At 48.5% G+C, this 16,738-nt stretch overlaps 1 protein-coding gene across 1 annotated transcript in view; it reads right to left on the bottom strand.

Annotated features, from left to right (window-relative positions):
• The window catches only part of PTP4A2 (protein tyrosine phosphatase 4A2), a 20,572-nt gene extending 5,024 nt beyond the window's left edge, over positions 1–15,548 (bottom strand). The window contains exons 1-4 of the mRNA XM_042015609.1: positions 15,399–15,548; positions 7,353–8,054; positions 5,571–5,663; positions 1,253–1,383 (exon numbers count right to left, since the gene is read on the bottom strand). Of these exons, the coding sequence (XP_041871543.1) occupies positions 1,253–1,383; positions 5,571–5,663; positions 7,353–7,448 (320 nt within the window). The 5' untranslated portion in view covers positions 7,449–8,054; positions 15,399–15,548. The remainder of the gene's footprint in view (positions 1–1,252; positions 1,384–5,570; positions 5,664–7,352; positions 8,055–15,398) is intronic.
• Positions 15,549–16,738: the final 1,190 nt, after the last annotated feature.

The following is a 16,738-nucleotide window of genomic DNA, read 5'->3' as shown; positions in this document are numbered from 1 at the left end:
CGAAATAAAACCGAAATAAAACCGAAATAAAACCGAAATAAAACCGAAATAAAACCGAAATAAAACCGAAATAAAACCGAAATAAAACCGAAATAAAACCGAAATAAAACCGAAATAAAACCGAAATAAAACCGAAATAAAACCGAAATAAAACCGAAATAAAACCGAAATAAAACCGAAATAAAATCGCTGTCTCTTTTCTAGGCCTGAACTCAGTTCCCCACTGCAGGCAACCAATTTTCTGGATTAACCCAGGATTTCTGTGCAGCTCCTGCTTTTCCCTGTGCCTGAGAGCAGCAGGGAAAGGGCCCTGTGGAAGGAGCAGATGGATTTGAGGTGTGGAGGTGACACAAGAGAGGAGAAACCTCTGGAAAAACCACTCGAGCCACATGTGGCCAGGTCCTGAAGATGTTCCTTGGATAAAACCAGAGCCCAAATGGGAAAACAAATGTTAATGGCTCCTGTGCCATGAAATATTGGCCATTTCTCCCTCTGGCTCCTCATCTCCTCCTCTCTTCTCTTGCAGAGGTGGGAATTTAAGAACTTGATGCACTCCCCACTCTTTAATCTTTGTTTTCCACTCCTTCAAGATGTTAATTAATGCCACACTGGAACAGCACCAACACTTCAATTCCGTTTATCCCCCAGGATAAATACAACATCCAGGGATTCCATTTGGGAATTGCAGCATTTTTTTTTTTAATCTTGAAAGGTTCTTCCTCAAAGCTGGAGTGGTGAGGAAGAAACAGCAGGCTGACTTCTCCAAACTGAAGGGAAGCCACTTGAGAGGAAGAAAAGTAATTAAATTAGTGCTCCTAAATGGCTTTTTTTTTTAAATTTCCACAGGATAGTTTATCAGTGGAAAAGAGAAGGAAATAAAACAAAAACGTATTAAAAATGTATTCTACTTATGTGAAGTAGCACAGAAGTGTTTATTGTTTTAGCACAAATACTTTTAAATTAATGAATTCCTAACACTTTTAAATTAATGATTTTATCATATTCTTAAATTACTGAATTCATGATTGACAGAAGTGTTCTGACCCATCTCTCCAAGGTTTTTGATCAGAGTTCTGAGATCACTGAGTATTTTTAAGCTGCACTAAGTCCCTGCTGCTTTAATGACACAAATTTGAGCTTGTTGGCTTAAATTATTTGGGAGAAAACAGAGAAATTGGGGTTTGTTAAACACCTAGCTGCAAAAGAAATGACATCTTAATCCCATTTAGAGCCAAGAGAGCAGAGCACTGACCTTCCCAAGCCTGCCACACAGTGAACAGCCACACAGCATCCAGGCTCCTCCCGAAATTTGGTTTTCAAAAGGTTCAGCCAGTCCTCCACGATCTGACTTGGGGGTGGTGCTCCATCATCAAACGGCCAATCCTGAGGGGGGGGAAAAAATTCCATGAAATCCACAACCTCCAGCAGTGGGAGAAGAATCCTGGATTTAGTGGGGGAAAAAAAAAAAAAAAAGCATAATAAACACAGTTCTGGGGGTGTTTTTCTGGTGGCACAGGAGTTTGTAGGTCGATATTATAATGTAACATTAAATGTTTAACAACCATTTAACTGCACTCTGCAATAAACCCCACACGAACTCCTCTGCAATGAAGGATTTTTTTAGAAAAAAATAGCTGCCCTTGAAATCCCATTTTATTAAAAAAGATGTGAAAATCAATAGGTGTTTTCAAATAAACACGGGAGAGAGGAGAACTCTGCAGAGTTCCTTCTGAAATCCTATTTGTGCTTCAGGCTCTGTGGAGGAGAAGCTGTTCCTAAAAATTCCCAGTTCCAATGGAGCAGCTCCTCCAGCTGCTGGGAATCAGGGAGTTACCAATCACCTGGATGGTTTTAATTTGAAAAAAAAACCCCCACATTCACAAGCAGAAAGATGTTTAAATAATGGCTAAAAGCCACATTTTTGCAGCCAGCAGTAAATCCAGGCCACATTTAATATCAACAATCAAAAATGCCATGGAAGCAGCTTCCCATTTTCCTGAGGACACACAACTCTCCTGGAATTTGTGCTCCACATCTTTCCTTGCAGGCCCAAGCACAACATCCCACAGTTTATAATCCTCTTGGATGTGGGGAGTGCTGGAGAAAGGATGTAAAGGGGGGAAAAAACCCAGTATTTTGTAGTTATTTAGCACTTTTCTTTAGATGATTGTGATGTATTTTACCACAAAAACTCCTGGACTATTCCACAAGCTCTGGAAATGGAAGGAAATTGCTTTGAAAGGAGCCCTCTCCCCTCATCAGGCACAAACAACCCTTTCCTGGAGCACTTTAAGAACAGGTTCTGATTTAATAATATTCTCTGAAACCCGAAAACCACCGGAGTTTTCATTCTGAGATGCACTTCAACACTTCCTGAAGAACAAACAACAGCTCAGCAATGTGCTGCAAAGTGGGAATGAGTCTGAGAGCTACAAAACCCCCCAAAATACTGAAATAACTTTATATGGGATGAATTCTCCAAGCCTGAAGAGTGCAGAGAACTCCTTTGTTAAAGTACTTGGAAAATTAAAAATATCTGGGACAACACAGCAAAGTAAAAGGCCACAGGAATAAGATCAGCAAGTAAAACTTGTTCTTTCTAATAAAAGGCTTTTATGGGATTTTCCACTCAACCCCACAGTGCTGCCTGGATTATTTTAGGGCTGTGGCACCCCCTGTCCCAGGAAGAGAGGTACAGACTGCAGGATGCTGCTTTTGAAACGGGATTTCTGTGTATAAATTAAATTAAATCTTTTCCTTCATATCCACACAACTCCTGGGCTGGCCTGAGTCAACCCCAGCTGATCCCAGAGCATCCCAGAGCTGCTAAAACACAGCCCAGAATGAGGAACAAGAATAATTCTGGCACCAGGGAAGGAATTGCAGCAGAGTTTTGCAGGAATTTTTTCCTTATTCCGAGTTCTGCCACCCCTGGATTCCTGCTGGACAGGACAGAAAAGCCATTTCTGAGCTGCACAATGAAAACAGTGATTAATAACCAGGATTGCACAAAGGGAAAACACAGCTCCCCCTGCAGCAGTGGGAAGGGGGGAGAGGCAGGAAAGGAAAGGGATTTATCCTCTTTTCCCTTTTTCTGGAACAGCCCAACAGCTCCAGGTGGTGAAGAAGCGACAGAACTTTGAGGTGACAAAGAACCTTTTCTTTAAAAACACTGGAATTAGGAGCTCCCAGAGCTGGCCTGAATCTGTGCAGGATGAGCCCACAGCTTCCACTTCCAGCCTGGAATCGCATGGCAAAGAATTCCCACCTCCAACAGGGCACTTCCACCTGCCTGTGGCATCCTGGTGAAAGCTCTTGGGGGGCACAGAGGGTCAAGAAAATCCGATCCAATAAATCAAGGAGTGAAAGAAGGAGGACAAGGAAATATCCCTTCGATCCTGAAGATGAACAAAGCCACCACAACCCCTCTGGTTGCCAAAAAAATCCTCCCAGGAATAAAAATCCCTCCCGGTTTTCCTGACGGTCCCATTTGTGTTCTGAGCCTTGCCACACGAACCCAGCCCACAGGAACTAAATCCATGCCCAGCTCCTGGATCCCAGCCCTGCTGACAAACACGTGCAGGCAATAGTATTCCTGCTGCACCCAGGGAACAGCTCATTCCCTACTTTCTCACTCTGCCATCTGGAAAAAAGCTCCGGAGCCGCCACGTTCTACCCGTGATCCAACTCCCAGCTTAGCCAAAACACTCTCATTTTCGGGGGTTTCACTGAGTTTTTGACCTCAGCAGGGTAAAAAAAAAACCATTAAATGGTGCTAAAAGAGGCACTGATCACCCCCAGGCTGCGGTTTTAATCTTTAATGTTCTTTTTTACAGGCAAATATTAGCTTTAAATAGCAAGGTGTTTTCTCAGCCGGGGGTAACTCGATCCCATTTCTGAGCAGTGACAGGGCTCTGCCTGGGAAAAAAAAAAAGCAGGAATTCATGGGGAAGAGTAGCTGGATTGATCTCCCTCCTGGAGCAGTGTGCTGAGGCTTTTTAGGCTGAGGGAAATGTCTTCAGACAGGAGATTCTGCTCAAAGTGAGAGGCTCCACAGCAGGGCAGAGCTGCAGGAAACCCCATTTCCAGTTTTTTTAGCAAAGCTTCCTCAAAGAGCAGCTTTCGGTTCAAAATTGAGGTTTGAAAGCTTCCTGAGAACCAAAACCTTGAATTATTTTAGAAACACAGGCTCCAGAGCACTGCCCAGCTCCTGCAGCTGCCCCACAGCCTGGAAAAGGTGGGAATTCCATGCCAGCTCAGGAAGAATCTCCCCTCTGGCACAGGAATTCTCTCCCAAGCCCCAGCTTAACTTAGGGCTCAGAGGGATTCTGCAGCACAATTTAATCCTTCCAACCTCTGGCAGCCTGAGGAGTGTCCCAGGGAGAGGTTTCACAGCAGTGTGTCCAAAAACACCTCCGTGTCCAAGTCCCAGACAGCTCTGGAAGGAGGAAAAACGCAATTCCAGAGGGCAGCCCTGCAAGGAGCGACTTTTCCAACAACACTGAAGCCCACGTGGCTGCCTGGAACTGGAATAAAAGCATTGCAGGGCTGGAAGCCAAGAAACCTGACTGACCTGGAGTTTTCACTGATATGCCAGGATACAATTTTTTTTCTCCTCATGGAAAACTGCAGGAGTTTTCCTCCGGCTGAGCCACGGAAAGCAAGAGGCAATGGAGAGCCGCAGGAAGGTTGAGGCGCAATTTCTGCCCTCACAACACCCGAGTGTTACTCACTGAAGCAAAATAAACTGATTATATCAGGCACACTCTAATAATTCCCAAGTATTGCCTGGAAAAACACTGCCTGCAAGCTCGGGGTGAGCACACACCTCTTAAAAAAACCTCCCCTGGAACAGTCAGACACCATTGCACAATGGCAGCTGTGATTAAGCAGGGAAGGAATTCCACCTGCTGAACTGGGAAGTGCCAGTCAGAGGTCAGGAGGACAGGGTTTGATGGGATTTTGGGAAGGAATTCTTCCCTGGGAAGGTGGGGACGGGTTGGGATGGAATTCCCAGAGAAGCTGTGGCTGCTCCATCCCTGGAAGTGTCCAAGGTTGGGTTGGAGCAATCTGGGATAGTGGGAGGTGTCCCTGCCCGTGGCATGGATGAGCTTTAAGATCCCTTCAGACCCAAAACATTCCAGGATTCCATGACTCTCTCCTGCTGCAGCCATTCCACAGAAATCTGTATTAATGTGTCACCTACAGGCTCAAAAGTGGAGCTTTCTGTAAGAGCAGGGAACGGGAATTTTATCCACATCCTGAGAAAACCAACAGCAAAGCCAAAAAATGCCGTGGCCACAGACAAGGACCGAACCAGGCTTCAACCACAATCTGGAACACCAGATTTTACCAAAATAATCACTAAAAAAGCAAAGAAAATATCTCAACAAATCCAAAAATACACAAAGGTCCAGTGAGTTTCCCAAAGCCACCTTTACCTGGTGCTACTTTACTTTCCTTTTGGCCAAGCTGGAGCAGCCCAAAGCTCTTGCCCAAAGCATGAAGAGATTCCCACAAGTTCTAGACATGAAAATTCACATTTTTAGCCAGTTTTAAAGGCAACTCACTAGAACTTGGATTCCTTCTTTCTCGATTGGAGCTTGATCATAAGTGGCATCACAAACTCGCACCAAGGTTGTCACCCCGTACTTCTTCAGCTCCTTGAAGGGAAAGGAAAACATGTGAGCACTGATGAATGATAAATCTCATTTTACCAGCTATAAACCTCAACATTTTCCACAGTTTCAGGGCACCGAGGCGACTGCCCAAGGAAGGAGCAAGGGATAAAGTTTGTGAGGACGAGTTACAAGGGAGAGGACAAAAGAGAAACATCTCTGAGGGGAAAAAAAATTACAATTTTAAAAGCAAAGTTAAAATAGCTGCTTAAATCCTCCAAGCAGCTTCTTCTCCTCCTCTTTAAATAGAAGCCTGGGACTGTTTGCTTCAGCCAGTGTTGACATTTGGAGGCAGGGAGGAACAGAACACACACCCCACCATAGTCCAGCTTCCTGGTAATGCACTATAAGTAGCACTCGGTGCCAGATAAAGAATCAGAGGATCAAACAAAAGCTGCTCCAGTTCACTCTGAAGGTTCATAAAGCAAGCAGGAATTTCCTCTGGTGTCTGAGCTGAATCCTTATTGCACCTCACAATTAACAGGAGTATCTACTGGAGAGAGACTCCTGAAAAGGGAAGAAAATTCTCAATAACGGGGGTGAAATAAAAACAAAACGTGGCTGTGAGGGAAATGGAGCAGTGATATCTGAGCAGACCCACGTGAAGGGACACTCAGGCAGCAGCTGGAGATGACAGGATCCCTCTGGAATGACAAAAACCTGCACACAGCAGATAAAAGCCCTCTTGAGAGAAGCCAGAAGGGCACAGAGATGTGAAATCCACTGTGCTGCTGCTCCTCTGCTGAGCCCATCTGCCACTCGCACAGAAAATTGCATTTTGCTGTATTTAAGATGTCACTGTGTCAGTCACAGCGTGACCCACAGCACTTGGCTCCTCTGGCAGGGTGACCCAGCAGAGGCCACTTTTCATGGATCAGCTCTGGCACCTGAAATCCCTGACAGTTCTGGGATGGACAGAGGAGCTGGATAACTCATCCTGTAAATTTAAACTTCTGTTTGAGTCTTGCATTTAATCCTCTGAGGGAAGAGAAAGCTCAGTTCCAACTCCTACCTGCTTCTCGAAAAGCAGCAGCTGAGCAAGGGGTTGGTTTATTAAAAACAGTGCATTGTTCAATGAAAAAGAACATCTGGAGCCGCAGAACATTCAAAAACCAGGACAAGAACAGCAGAATCATGGAATGGTTTGGGTGGGAAGGGAACTTAAAGCCCATCCAGTTCCAGGGGACAGGGACACCTTCCCTTATCCCAGATTGCTCCAAGCCCCATCCAGCCTGGCCTTGGACACTTCCAAGGATGGGGCAGCCACAGCTTCTCTGGGAATTCCATCCCAACCCCTCACCACCCTCACAGGGAGGAATTTCCTGTATATTTAACCTAAATTTTCCCTTTTCCAGTTTGAACCCATTACTCTTGTCCAAGGAGTAAATCCTTGATGGTAAGGGGGGTGTGTTTGTATCCCAAAACTGAAGCTCTTTCAAGCCAAGAAATGCAAGAATTCAGAAAAAAATCATCAGTGGCTTAGAAAAAAATCATCAGTGGCTTCTCTCCTCGTACTGTGAGGAGAATGTGAATAATGAATACAAAAACCCCTTAAATTTTACCCTTTAATTTCAGGTAACAGGCAAAGCACTGAGCAGCAGAGGTGAGGAAGGACTGGTCAGCACCTGAGCAGGAATTCTGAGGAATTTGGGAATTGTTTTTTGGCCTCCTTACCTCGATGAACTTGCTGAGGGTTGCATTGGTTGGGTTGTGAGTGATCAGGAAACGCAGATTCTCGTATGTAATTTCCACGGGGGCTGGACGGTTCATAATGGCAAAGAAAATGTGTGAGGGGCCAAAAAAAAAAAAAAAAAGAAAAGAAAAGAAAAAAAAAAGAAAAATAAAAGGGGAGGGGAAAAAAAAAATCAATGACCTCGGAAACGTTTCACAGCAGAAAACATCAAAAAGACCACTAATATGCTTGGGATTGATCAGAGCTTGCTTTGACGGGTTTGTTCCTCAGGGATTTTGCTCCTAGAAAAGCAGGTTTGCTTCAGAATCCTCAATTCCTGGCGGGTGGTATCCTTCAGACTCCCGAAATTCCGACTACATGCAAGACTAGGCAGCCTGTTCTACATTTAGGCACTGGTGAGGCGAAGGAAGTAAGGGCAGGTTTTGTCTCCACTTCGTTTTCCTGGCGCTGAGTTCTGCCAGAGTCAGTGACAGGAATCTGCTTCCAATGGGCAGGAGATATCCCATAAATTTGAGCGCGTCCCGCTGTGTTCCCGGAGTCTTCAAGGCAAAGGGAATTCTGGCACACACGTGGGGAGCCCCCTCAGCTCACTTGGCAGCCAGGGTGCTGTGCTGGGCCTGGCAGAAGTCTGCCCTGATGCTCAGAATCGCCATAAATGTGCCAAGTATCCTCCAACAGAACACCTGGAATCAGGGAAAAACAGCGGGAAAAGCGTTGGTGGTTTCTGTTTCCATCATTGACCCGCCCAGAGAAACTCAAAATTAAGGCCAACACTGGAAAAAAAACCCAAATAAATAGAAGTTCTGAGAGCCCTAATCCCAAATATTGTGAATATTCTCTCGGGATTTGTTGTAATTCCTGCTCCTGGAGCCACCAAGAACATGGAATTCTCGCTGTGCCCCCAACCAAGTGTCCTGGAATAACAGAGAACAGCATAAAGCCAAGCACACACTTGGAAATGTCATGGGCACAGCCCCACCTGCTTGGCTGGAGCCCAAATATATAAAAAATAGCACTGCTGTGGCTCTATTTTCTGAACAAAACCAGCAGCAGGAGCAGAAGTAAGAGCAGAATAAAAAAAACATAATAAGAGTATAATCAATTTTTCATGTCTTTGAGCTCTTGCTAGCAGATAAATTTCACCCAACTTGAAGTATCCCCCAGAAATCTATCAAAGTGATGGCCAAATGGTCATTTAGCTGCAATAACTTTTAGTTATTCTCAATTATTTCAGTTATAACCGTAATAACTTTTGGTTATTCTCAGCCTTATCTCTATTTACAGACCTGGGCTTTAAAGGCAGCCAGTTTGAAGACCCAAAATTCAAAATACAAATGTTTCAGCAGTGAAGGATGGAACAAACCATGAAATTTAGGGAGATGAAAATGGACTTATCCCCAACTACCTCGAATCAGGAGCGAAATATTAAATTATCAACGTGGCTCTTCAGTGCTTTCAAAAATAATGAAGCCAAGGAGTCGCTGCTGACACTTCCTTTTTTGAGGGGAAAAAAGGTCGAAATCAGATGGATCAAATCCCACCCCGCAGGCAGAAGTCACAGACTTCTGCAACTGGAGTGGAAAGGTCACCGTGGCACAGTGGAGTGAGGATAATTAGGGAAAAACACACCCCCACGGAGTTCCCATCCCAAACTTGTGCAGTGCTCAGTGTTTAATGAGATCCTCACTTTCAAACAGGCAAATTAAGCGCTACGAAATTACCTTTTCCACTGCCATCAAGTCAAAAATCACCCAAAGAACAGCAATTATTCCCTTAAAGTACAGCTTTCAGTGCCAAAAATGGTATTAATTAGCTTGCCAGAGGCAAGAGAAAAGCTGTGCTCAATCACCTCCCCCGACCTTAACGCAGCTCCTGCTCTGAGTGACTGAAATACAAATTTCCTCCATGAATCCTGGGATGTTTTATCCACAGGATGGAACCTCAGCCCAGATGGGAGAGTGCCCTCTAAACACATCAGACTCAAGTCCTTACATTTATCAATTCGCTCTCTCATAGATCATAGAAAACTTAGAGGTGAAAGCCCAATTAGAACTTAATTAAGGAGAATAAAAATGGTTTTTATAAATAATTTAATGGCAAAATGAGGAGAAAGGAGAAACTCCATTCCTAGATTTCCTTTTCCAAGATTTGGGTTGGAAGAGCCTCATCCAGAGCTATTTTTGCCCTGGAAGTGGTATCAAATCAGGGTCATTTTGGATACACTTCAAAGAGGGAATTTCACCCCAATTATTTTAAAAGGTGGTTGTACAAACAATTTACCAGGTCATGAAGAAGTGGAATATCTCATTTCCACGTGTCCTAAGCATGGCAAGGAGTCACCAACTCCTTGGTGACCTTGGCCAAGTCTTTTGGAGTGGCTCAGCTCCTCTGAAAAACGGGAATGACACCGGCTCCCCTTCCCAAAGGGATATTCCTGAAGCATTTAATTAGCTCCTAGCTCAGGAGTGATTAAAAATGTAAAGCACTGTATTTAAGCCTGAAAAAGTTATTCCCAGCAGGATAAGGAGTTGATGTAGCACACAAGTCGAATTTTAAAAGTTTGGGTTACTGACAAATACCAAGTTTAAAAAGAAAAATCAGGCTTCTAATTAAGAAAATGAAAACTTATTGTCTACAACTTCCAATTTCCCCAAGTAAATACTTTTTTAAAAATCTCCCTCCCCGTGTTACCAAATCAATTCACACTTCAAAACCCCGAGAGAACTGATGGCAATAAATTGTAACCAGGTCTGTGGACAGCAGCAAACAAGGAATCGTTTTTCAGCCAATTAACCTTCCGATTTTATAGGCAGAAAGTGAGCTAGGACATGGAGAGCAACCAAAAAATGACAGCATGTTTGACGTGGCTGGCCTGGAAAAGGGAGCAGAACATCCGAGGAGGAAGCAGAGGAGGAAGAGGAGGAGGAAAAGCAGAGACCCAGCAGGACAAACAGCCGGGAATAAACACTCCTGGGGCTGAAAGGATGTGCCTGGGAGGCAGCTCCTGGTGGTGTTATCAGGGAATGGTTATCAATCAGCATGGAGAGGTTATCGATCTGTGCAGGTGGGAGGGATTTAGGGAAGCTGTAGCTGAACACACACAGAGATGCCACCAGGATTGGGCTCCCCTCACCCACGGCCAGGGAGAGCCTGATCCAAGGCAAATTTGAGAGGAATTTCCTTTAAAATCCCATGAATGGGTAAAAATAAGCTGAAAACCTATGGGAAGGGCAGTCATTAAGCAGCATAAATCAACCAAGGTCACAACTGATCAGGAGAGATCAGGGAAATGAATTCCTGGCTCGACAGGAGGCACTCTGGAGATGGCTGGAAGTGAAAAGCCAACACACCCACGACCTCCATCTCCAGGGGCTGCTGTGGCATTGATTCCTAAATTAGAGATTCCAGCAGAGCCAGTGGCCCTCGATTGAGCCAACACCAGTCCAGGGTAAATGAAAAACAAGGAATGACACCGTGAGGAATTCCCAGTTCCACCGGCTCCTCCAAAACTGAGCTGCCCAGAGACAGAGAGAGAGAGAGAGAGAAACAGCTCGGAACAGCTGCAGCTTCCAGGGATTGCAAAACACGGATCCCCCTGGAAAGGTCACTGGGATCCCCTTTCCAAATGCCCCAGGGCACAGGATGCACAGCACTCCCTGCTAATTTGTTACTCGGAATAAAAAGGATACTTGGGTGTTTGGAAGGCCTCGAGCCATCCCAAATCATTTTGTTCCTCTAAGGGAGGATCCACGTTCAGCGTTAAATTCATGAGCTGCTGGATTTTTCTCTTCCATAACATCTCTGGCATTTCCACACGTGAAATCAGCACCACCAGTGGATCCCATCAAATTTGCCATCCTGCCATCAGGCCAGGCTTTTTTCTGTCACTCTGCCCACGCCAGGTTTCACTTCCCCTTCCTGAAAATTCCCCACTGAGTGACCCCCATTGGATCCCTCCACTGCCAAAATCTTTCATCTGGAGCATTTCCCAAGTGAAAGAAGTCAGAGACCTCCAAAACAAGCCTTAAAAGTTACAACACAAATCAGCAAGAACCTAAAAAAGATCTTTTCTAAAATAATCTCTCCCAGCACATGGAGGAAAACCCTGGAACGAAATGGTTTTGGATGAACTCCTTGGAAACCCTCTCTGAAGGAAGCCTGCTCAGACTGACACGTGCCCGGAGAGGGGTGAGGTCAAAAAAATTTCACTGTTCCACCCTGTCCACCCCCGCGGGCGGCTGGAGCTCCTTCCCAGCTCCCTCCCAGTCCCTCCCAGTTCGCTGACAAGCTCTGGGAGTGACTCACTCGTTTCCTTTCGCACCAAAGCTGTGTAAAAGCCGCAGCAGATATGGATCTGCCCGAGCAGGAACACAAAAACCTCCGGATGGATGAAAGAAGCCTCCTCGGCTCGAAAGTGACCCGTCAGGAAATGGTGACAATTGTCACCTGCTCAGGGGGAGGACAGGCCTGCGGCAAAGCTCAGGAAGTTGAGCTGCCATCCCTAAACAGGAATGGATGCAGAAATCACCCTGGAAGCACTGGGAAGCAACTGGACACTGCCATAATTCTTCCAGGAAGGTGCTTTATGCTCTTCCCTCTCTTAAAGTGCTGTTCTGACACTGGGTTTTTTTTTAAAAAACACCTTCCCCACCCATCGCTTAAGCTTTTAGAGGATATATTTGAATGTTATTTGCATTCCATGCCCAAAAAGTTGAAAGTTGCTGAAAGTGTTTGAAGTCGAAGTTGCTATAAAAGTGTTTGAAGTCAAAAGCAAAAAGGCCCTGCTGAGAAAAAAAAAAAAAAAAAAAAAATGAAGCTACAATCTTGTTTAAGCCACAGAATTATATTCAAGTAAAATCAAAAATTACTTTCAGAAATTTGTTTGCGACATCAATAACTCCTTGTTAAAAATCAGAATGCTGAGTTGTCTAAGCTGGGCTTTGATAACAAGGCCCTGCCTGATCAGCAGCTCCCCCCAAACAACTCAGACTAAATATTCTCACACTTCCAGCTGAAATATCAAACCCAACACCAAAACCCCATTAACAAGTCAAGCAAGACTTAAAAGCAACTTCAAAAATCACACAGAAAACACAGAAGCTGCAGAGTTGAGTCACTTGCACCTCGCTCATCTCGCTAATTTGAGTTTGCCATCCACCTCTGCTGGGAAAGTGGAGCTGGCTCCTCTGAGGAGTTAAAGCCAGGCTGACAACTGAGCCTGGGGCTGACTGATAAATGTCACTGGCCCGCCACAAAGTCCCGATTGTTCCCAGCCACAGCCCATTCTCCGGGGCACAGCTCGGTTTTCAGTGCAGAGAGCAAAGAACTGAACTTTTTAGCACAGCACAGAGAGAAACAAGGGGCAACAAAAAGCTACAAGTAACAGTGACCCGAATGGAGCCAACCTGGAGAGGTCTTAGAGCTGGGAAAGGAGATTTCAGACTCATTTAGCCCTTCACAATCAGCAAAACGAGCCAGGGGATGATAGCAAAGCCTCTCTAAAGGGGTTTTATACTCTTGTATAAGAGCCTGAAGAGCTGCCAGGCTGATCCAGCTTCAGCTCACCTGCCTCAAAAAGAGCAACCTCCAAGCCAGCAGGGCTGATTTCCAATGTTTACACTGAGCTGCTCCAAATCTCCAGCTGTCAAACTGATCCAGAGGCACCGACAGCACCGAGCTGCTCTCTGCCAGCGCAGGAACATCCCTGACAACACGAGTTGCCCTCCCAAAACACGGCCAAAATACACAACACCAAAACACAAATCCCAGGATGGTTCAGGTGGGCAGGGACACCTTCCACCATCCCAGGTTGTTCCAACCCAACCTTGGACACTTCCAGGGATGGGACAGCCACAGCTTCTCTGGGAATTCCACCCCAGTCCCTCCCCACCCTCACAGGGAAGAATTCTTTCCCTCATCTCTAAAGCCACTCTGTGTCAGTGTGAAGCCGTTCCCCCTTGTCCTGGCACTCCATGCTCTTGTAGGAAGTTCCCTGCTTGCCCTACACCTTTTCCAGCTGTGGATCACTCTCCTGGAGCGTGCTTTTCCATGAATCACCTGGCTCTCCCTCCCAGACCGCTCCACAGGTAACAGACCCGGAATTCCAGAGCGGGTCAAAGTCCAGGCAGGAGTCAGGGAAGCACCCTCAGCTCTGCCCTGACGCACAGAAAGCTTGGAGCACCGCAGGGTGCAAGAGAAGGACGGATCTCTGCAGGGAATTCAGCCTGGAATCATTCACTGAAGTTTATGAGGTGTAGCTAAAGAAAAAAAAAAAAAATCACAACTAGACCCTGAGTAAGATCCACATTTCTGGCTGTGCATCCACACTCCTACCTTAACTCCAGCTGAGTTTGAGCTGATTAAATCCAAGTATTTCTACATGTTGAGTCATAAGGAGACAGAGTTTTCTGGCTGCTGCTACTGGTGGGTTTCTCTTTTTTTTTTTTTAATTTTTTTTTTCCCTCTCCTTTAAATCCTAACTGCAGTTCTGAGTCAGACCCTGCCTGGTTCGTTAGGGGAGTTTTGAGGCGAGTTTCCATTTATACAGGAGTCTTTCAAAGCCAAATTTCTGCCTTCCTCCTCCTCCTCGCCCCGAAACCAACGAGCACAGACTGCCCCGGGAGAAAATGCAGATCGTGACTAATCACACCCAGGAACCATCATGCGACTGAGGGGAGGCCACTTCCAGCACTTCCTCACCTGTGCTCCAAAGCCCCAAATCCCAAAGCTCAGCTCCTTCTCACCCACAGCACGCCCCGAGCTGACATTCCCAATTAATCCGTCCCTCCCTGACTCAGACCTTCCCGCAGGTCACTCGCAGCACCCTGGGCCACGCCAGGGCTTTCCTGAGGCATTGCTTGTCCTAGAATTCATCGGCTCCCCCCTCTTCCAGCCCCAAATCCCACAGGGCAGCCCTTTATCCAGACAAACCGGCCCCGGCGTTCGCAGCCCTGCCCCCACTCCAACCCCAGGAAAACCACCACATCCTGGACACCCTTCCTTTCCTGCTCCATCTGCCCCCCTCCAGCCTGAGAAATGTCACCCTCCCCAGCCTTTCCCCCTCTATTTTCCAGCCCTAAACACAGAAAAAACCCTTCACTCTTTACAGACCGCCTCGAAGCTTCCCTTTCCCCTCCAAAAAAATCCTCAGCTTTTCTCAAACTTGTCCCCCATCCACACAGGAATAAGTAACACCCCTCCCCTCAAACACCCCGCTCCAAACGCCCCCCAAACCAGGTAGAACCCCTCCCCAAAAAACCAGGTACAACCCCTCCTGCAGCCTCCTTGTCCTCCCACTGTTTCAATCCTACAGGAAACGCCCTCCCTTCCTCAACATCCCCCCAAAACCGGCTGCAAGGGGGGGCTTGGACTCCCTCCCTTGGGGTTCACTCCTCGCAGCCCCTCCCCCAGGTGAGGGAGGACCCCCCAAACCAGCCCTGCAGGTAGAAGGGACCCCCCCAATGCTGCAGGTCAGGGCCACTGTCCCCAACCAGCCCCAGGGGGACCCTCAGTGCAGCCCCCCCCCAAGCAGAGGAGGGACCCCAAAGGTGAGCAGCGACCCCCAAACCTCCTCCTCGCACGCAGGGAGCTCTCAAAGCCCCAAAGGATCCCCCAAACAAACCCCACAGGCCGGGAATTTCCTCCAGAACAGGAAGGACTCCACGAACCAGCCCCTCAGCCCAGACAGAGCCTCGTAGACCCCCAAACTCCCCCCCAAAACCCAGCCCTTCAGCCCAGAGGGAGCCTCCTGGACCGCCAAGCCCACCCCAAATCAACGCCTCAGCCTTCTACAACCCCGAGACCCTCCAAAACAGCCCCTCAGAGCACAAAAGCCCCTCCAAACCACCCACAAGGGCCTAAGGAGACTCCCCAGATCAGAGAGCCCCCCCCCCCCCCAGAGCAGGGAATCCCCTCCAAACACGCCAAGCAACACCCGGGATTCCCCCCCTTCCCCGGCTCCCGGGGCGGCGGCTCCAGCCTCCGCACGTCCCCTCCGTTCCCCCGAAGCCCCCCGGTTGCCCCCTCACCCTGGGCATTGAGCGGGCCGGGGGCCGGGCGGGGTCGGGCGGGGTCGCGGGCGGGCGGCGGGGCCCGTGACGGGGCTGGGGCTGCGCTGGGCCCGGTCCGGCCGGAGACACCGAGAGCCCGCGCGCCGCCACACGGCTCCTCGCGCACAGGCCGCGCCCCCCCCTCCCGCCCGCGGCCCCGTGGTACGGCCCGCCCCTCACACCCACGGCCGGCAGAGTGGTACGGTCCGCCCACACGCGCCCCCGCCCCGGGGCAGCGCGGTGGGCGCGTCCATTCGAGGCGCCGCGGGGAGGGGGGGGTGGGGAGCATGGCTGGGGAAAGGAGGGCTGCGTGAGGGTGTCGCAGCAGCTTCCAGTGTCTGGAGGGGCCTCTAGGGAAGCCGGGGAGGGATCCTTCGTCAGGAACTGTAGTGGTAGCACAAGGAGCAATGTAGGTTGGGTATTAGGAGGAAATGCCTCCCTGTGAGCGTGGCGAGGCACTGGCGCAGGTTGTGGAATGCCTCGACCCTGGAATTGTTCAAAGCCAGGTTAGATAATACCTTGAGCAACCTGCTCTAGTGGGAGGTGCCCCTTCTCCATGCAGCGGAGAACGGCTCCTTCCATCCCGCTGCTTTTATAACAACCCCCCCCCATACCCTATGGTACAGCCCTCTTTCTACCCCCCTTGGGCATTGGTACGGCCCGAGGGCGGCTCGCCCTGAGCGGGCACCGACCGTCCGCAGTCACCTTTGGTGCGCCCCGGCCCCCCCCGGGGCACTTGGACCGGCCCTCAGGCCGCACGTGCATGCGGAGCCTTCCACGCCAGCATCCCACCCTGCCAGCGCAGTGGTACAGCCCGCTCCCCCCCTTCCCCCCCACCCCAGCGGCCAGTGGTTCGGTCCTCCGGGGGGTTCCCACGGGTTCCGCTTCCCTGAGCCCGCGGCGGGACCGGGATCGGGATTTGGGGAGCGGGACCTGGGTGAAGAACACAGTGGGAAACACTGGTGCGTCCCGCCCTGGCCCCCTCTGGAAGCCCCGTGTCCCTCGGGAGCGCCAGCACACGGTGGAACGGCAGTTAATGAAGGAGCTGTCCCCGGCCCGGCCTGGTGTTCCCTTCCCCGCTCCCGGCTGGAGCACGGCATTCCGGGACTGAGAGTGATGCAGTGAAGATTGTTTGCCTTTTCTTTTATACCCCTGTTGTACCTTTTTACAACTTCTGTATTCCTAGTGTTTTTTGCCTCCATTCTTGGACTTGTTTGTCAAGCTGAGAGACTCAACGTTTTAGAAGCTTCGTAGCCGGGGATCAGTGTGCCCCAGAGCCCAAGGTCCTCTCCAGAACACATTCTGTAAACTCAGATAGA

Source organism: Corvus kubaryi, unplaced genomic scaffold (assembly GCF_017639235.1).
Source record: "Corvus kubaryi isolate FWS band 111438036 unplaced genomic scaffold, C.kubaryi_AGA036_p1.0 split3-37304, whole genome shotgun sequence".
NCBI classification, from domain to species: Eukaryota; Metazoa; Chordata; class Aves; order Passeriformes; family Corvidae; genus Corvus; species Corvus kubaryi.
Note: the sequence above shows the minus strand (reverse complement) of the source record. Positions and strands in the feature narration are given on the sequence as shown.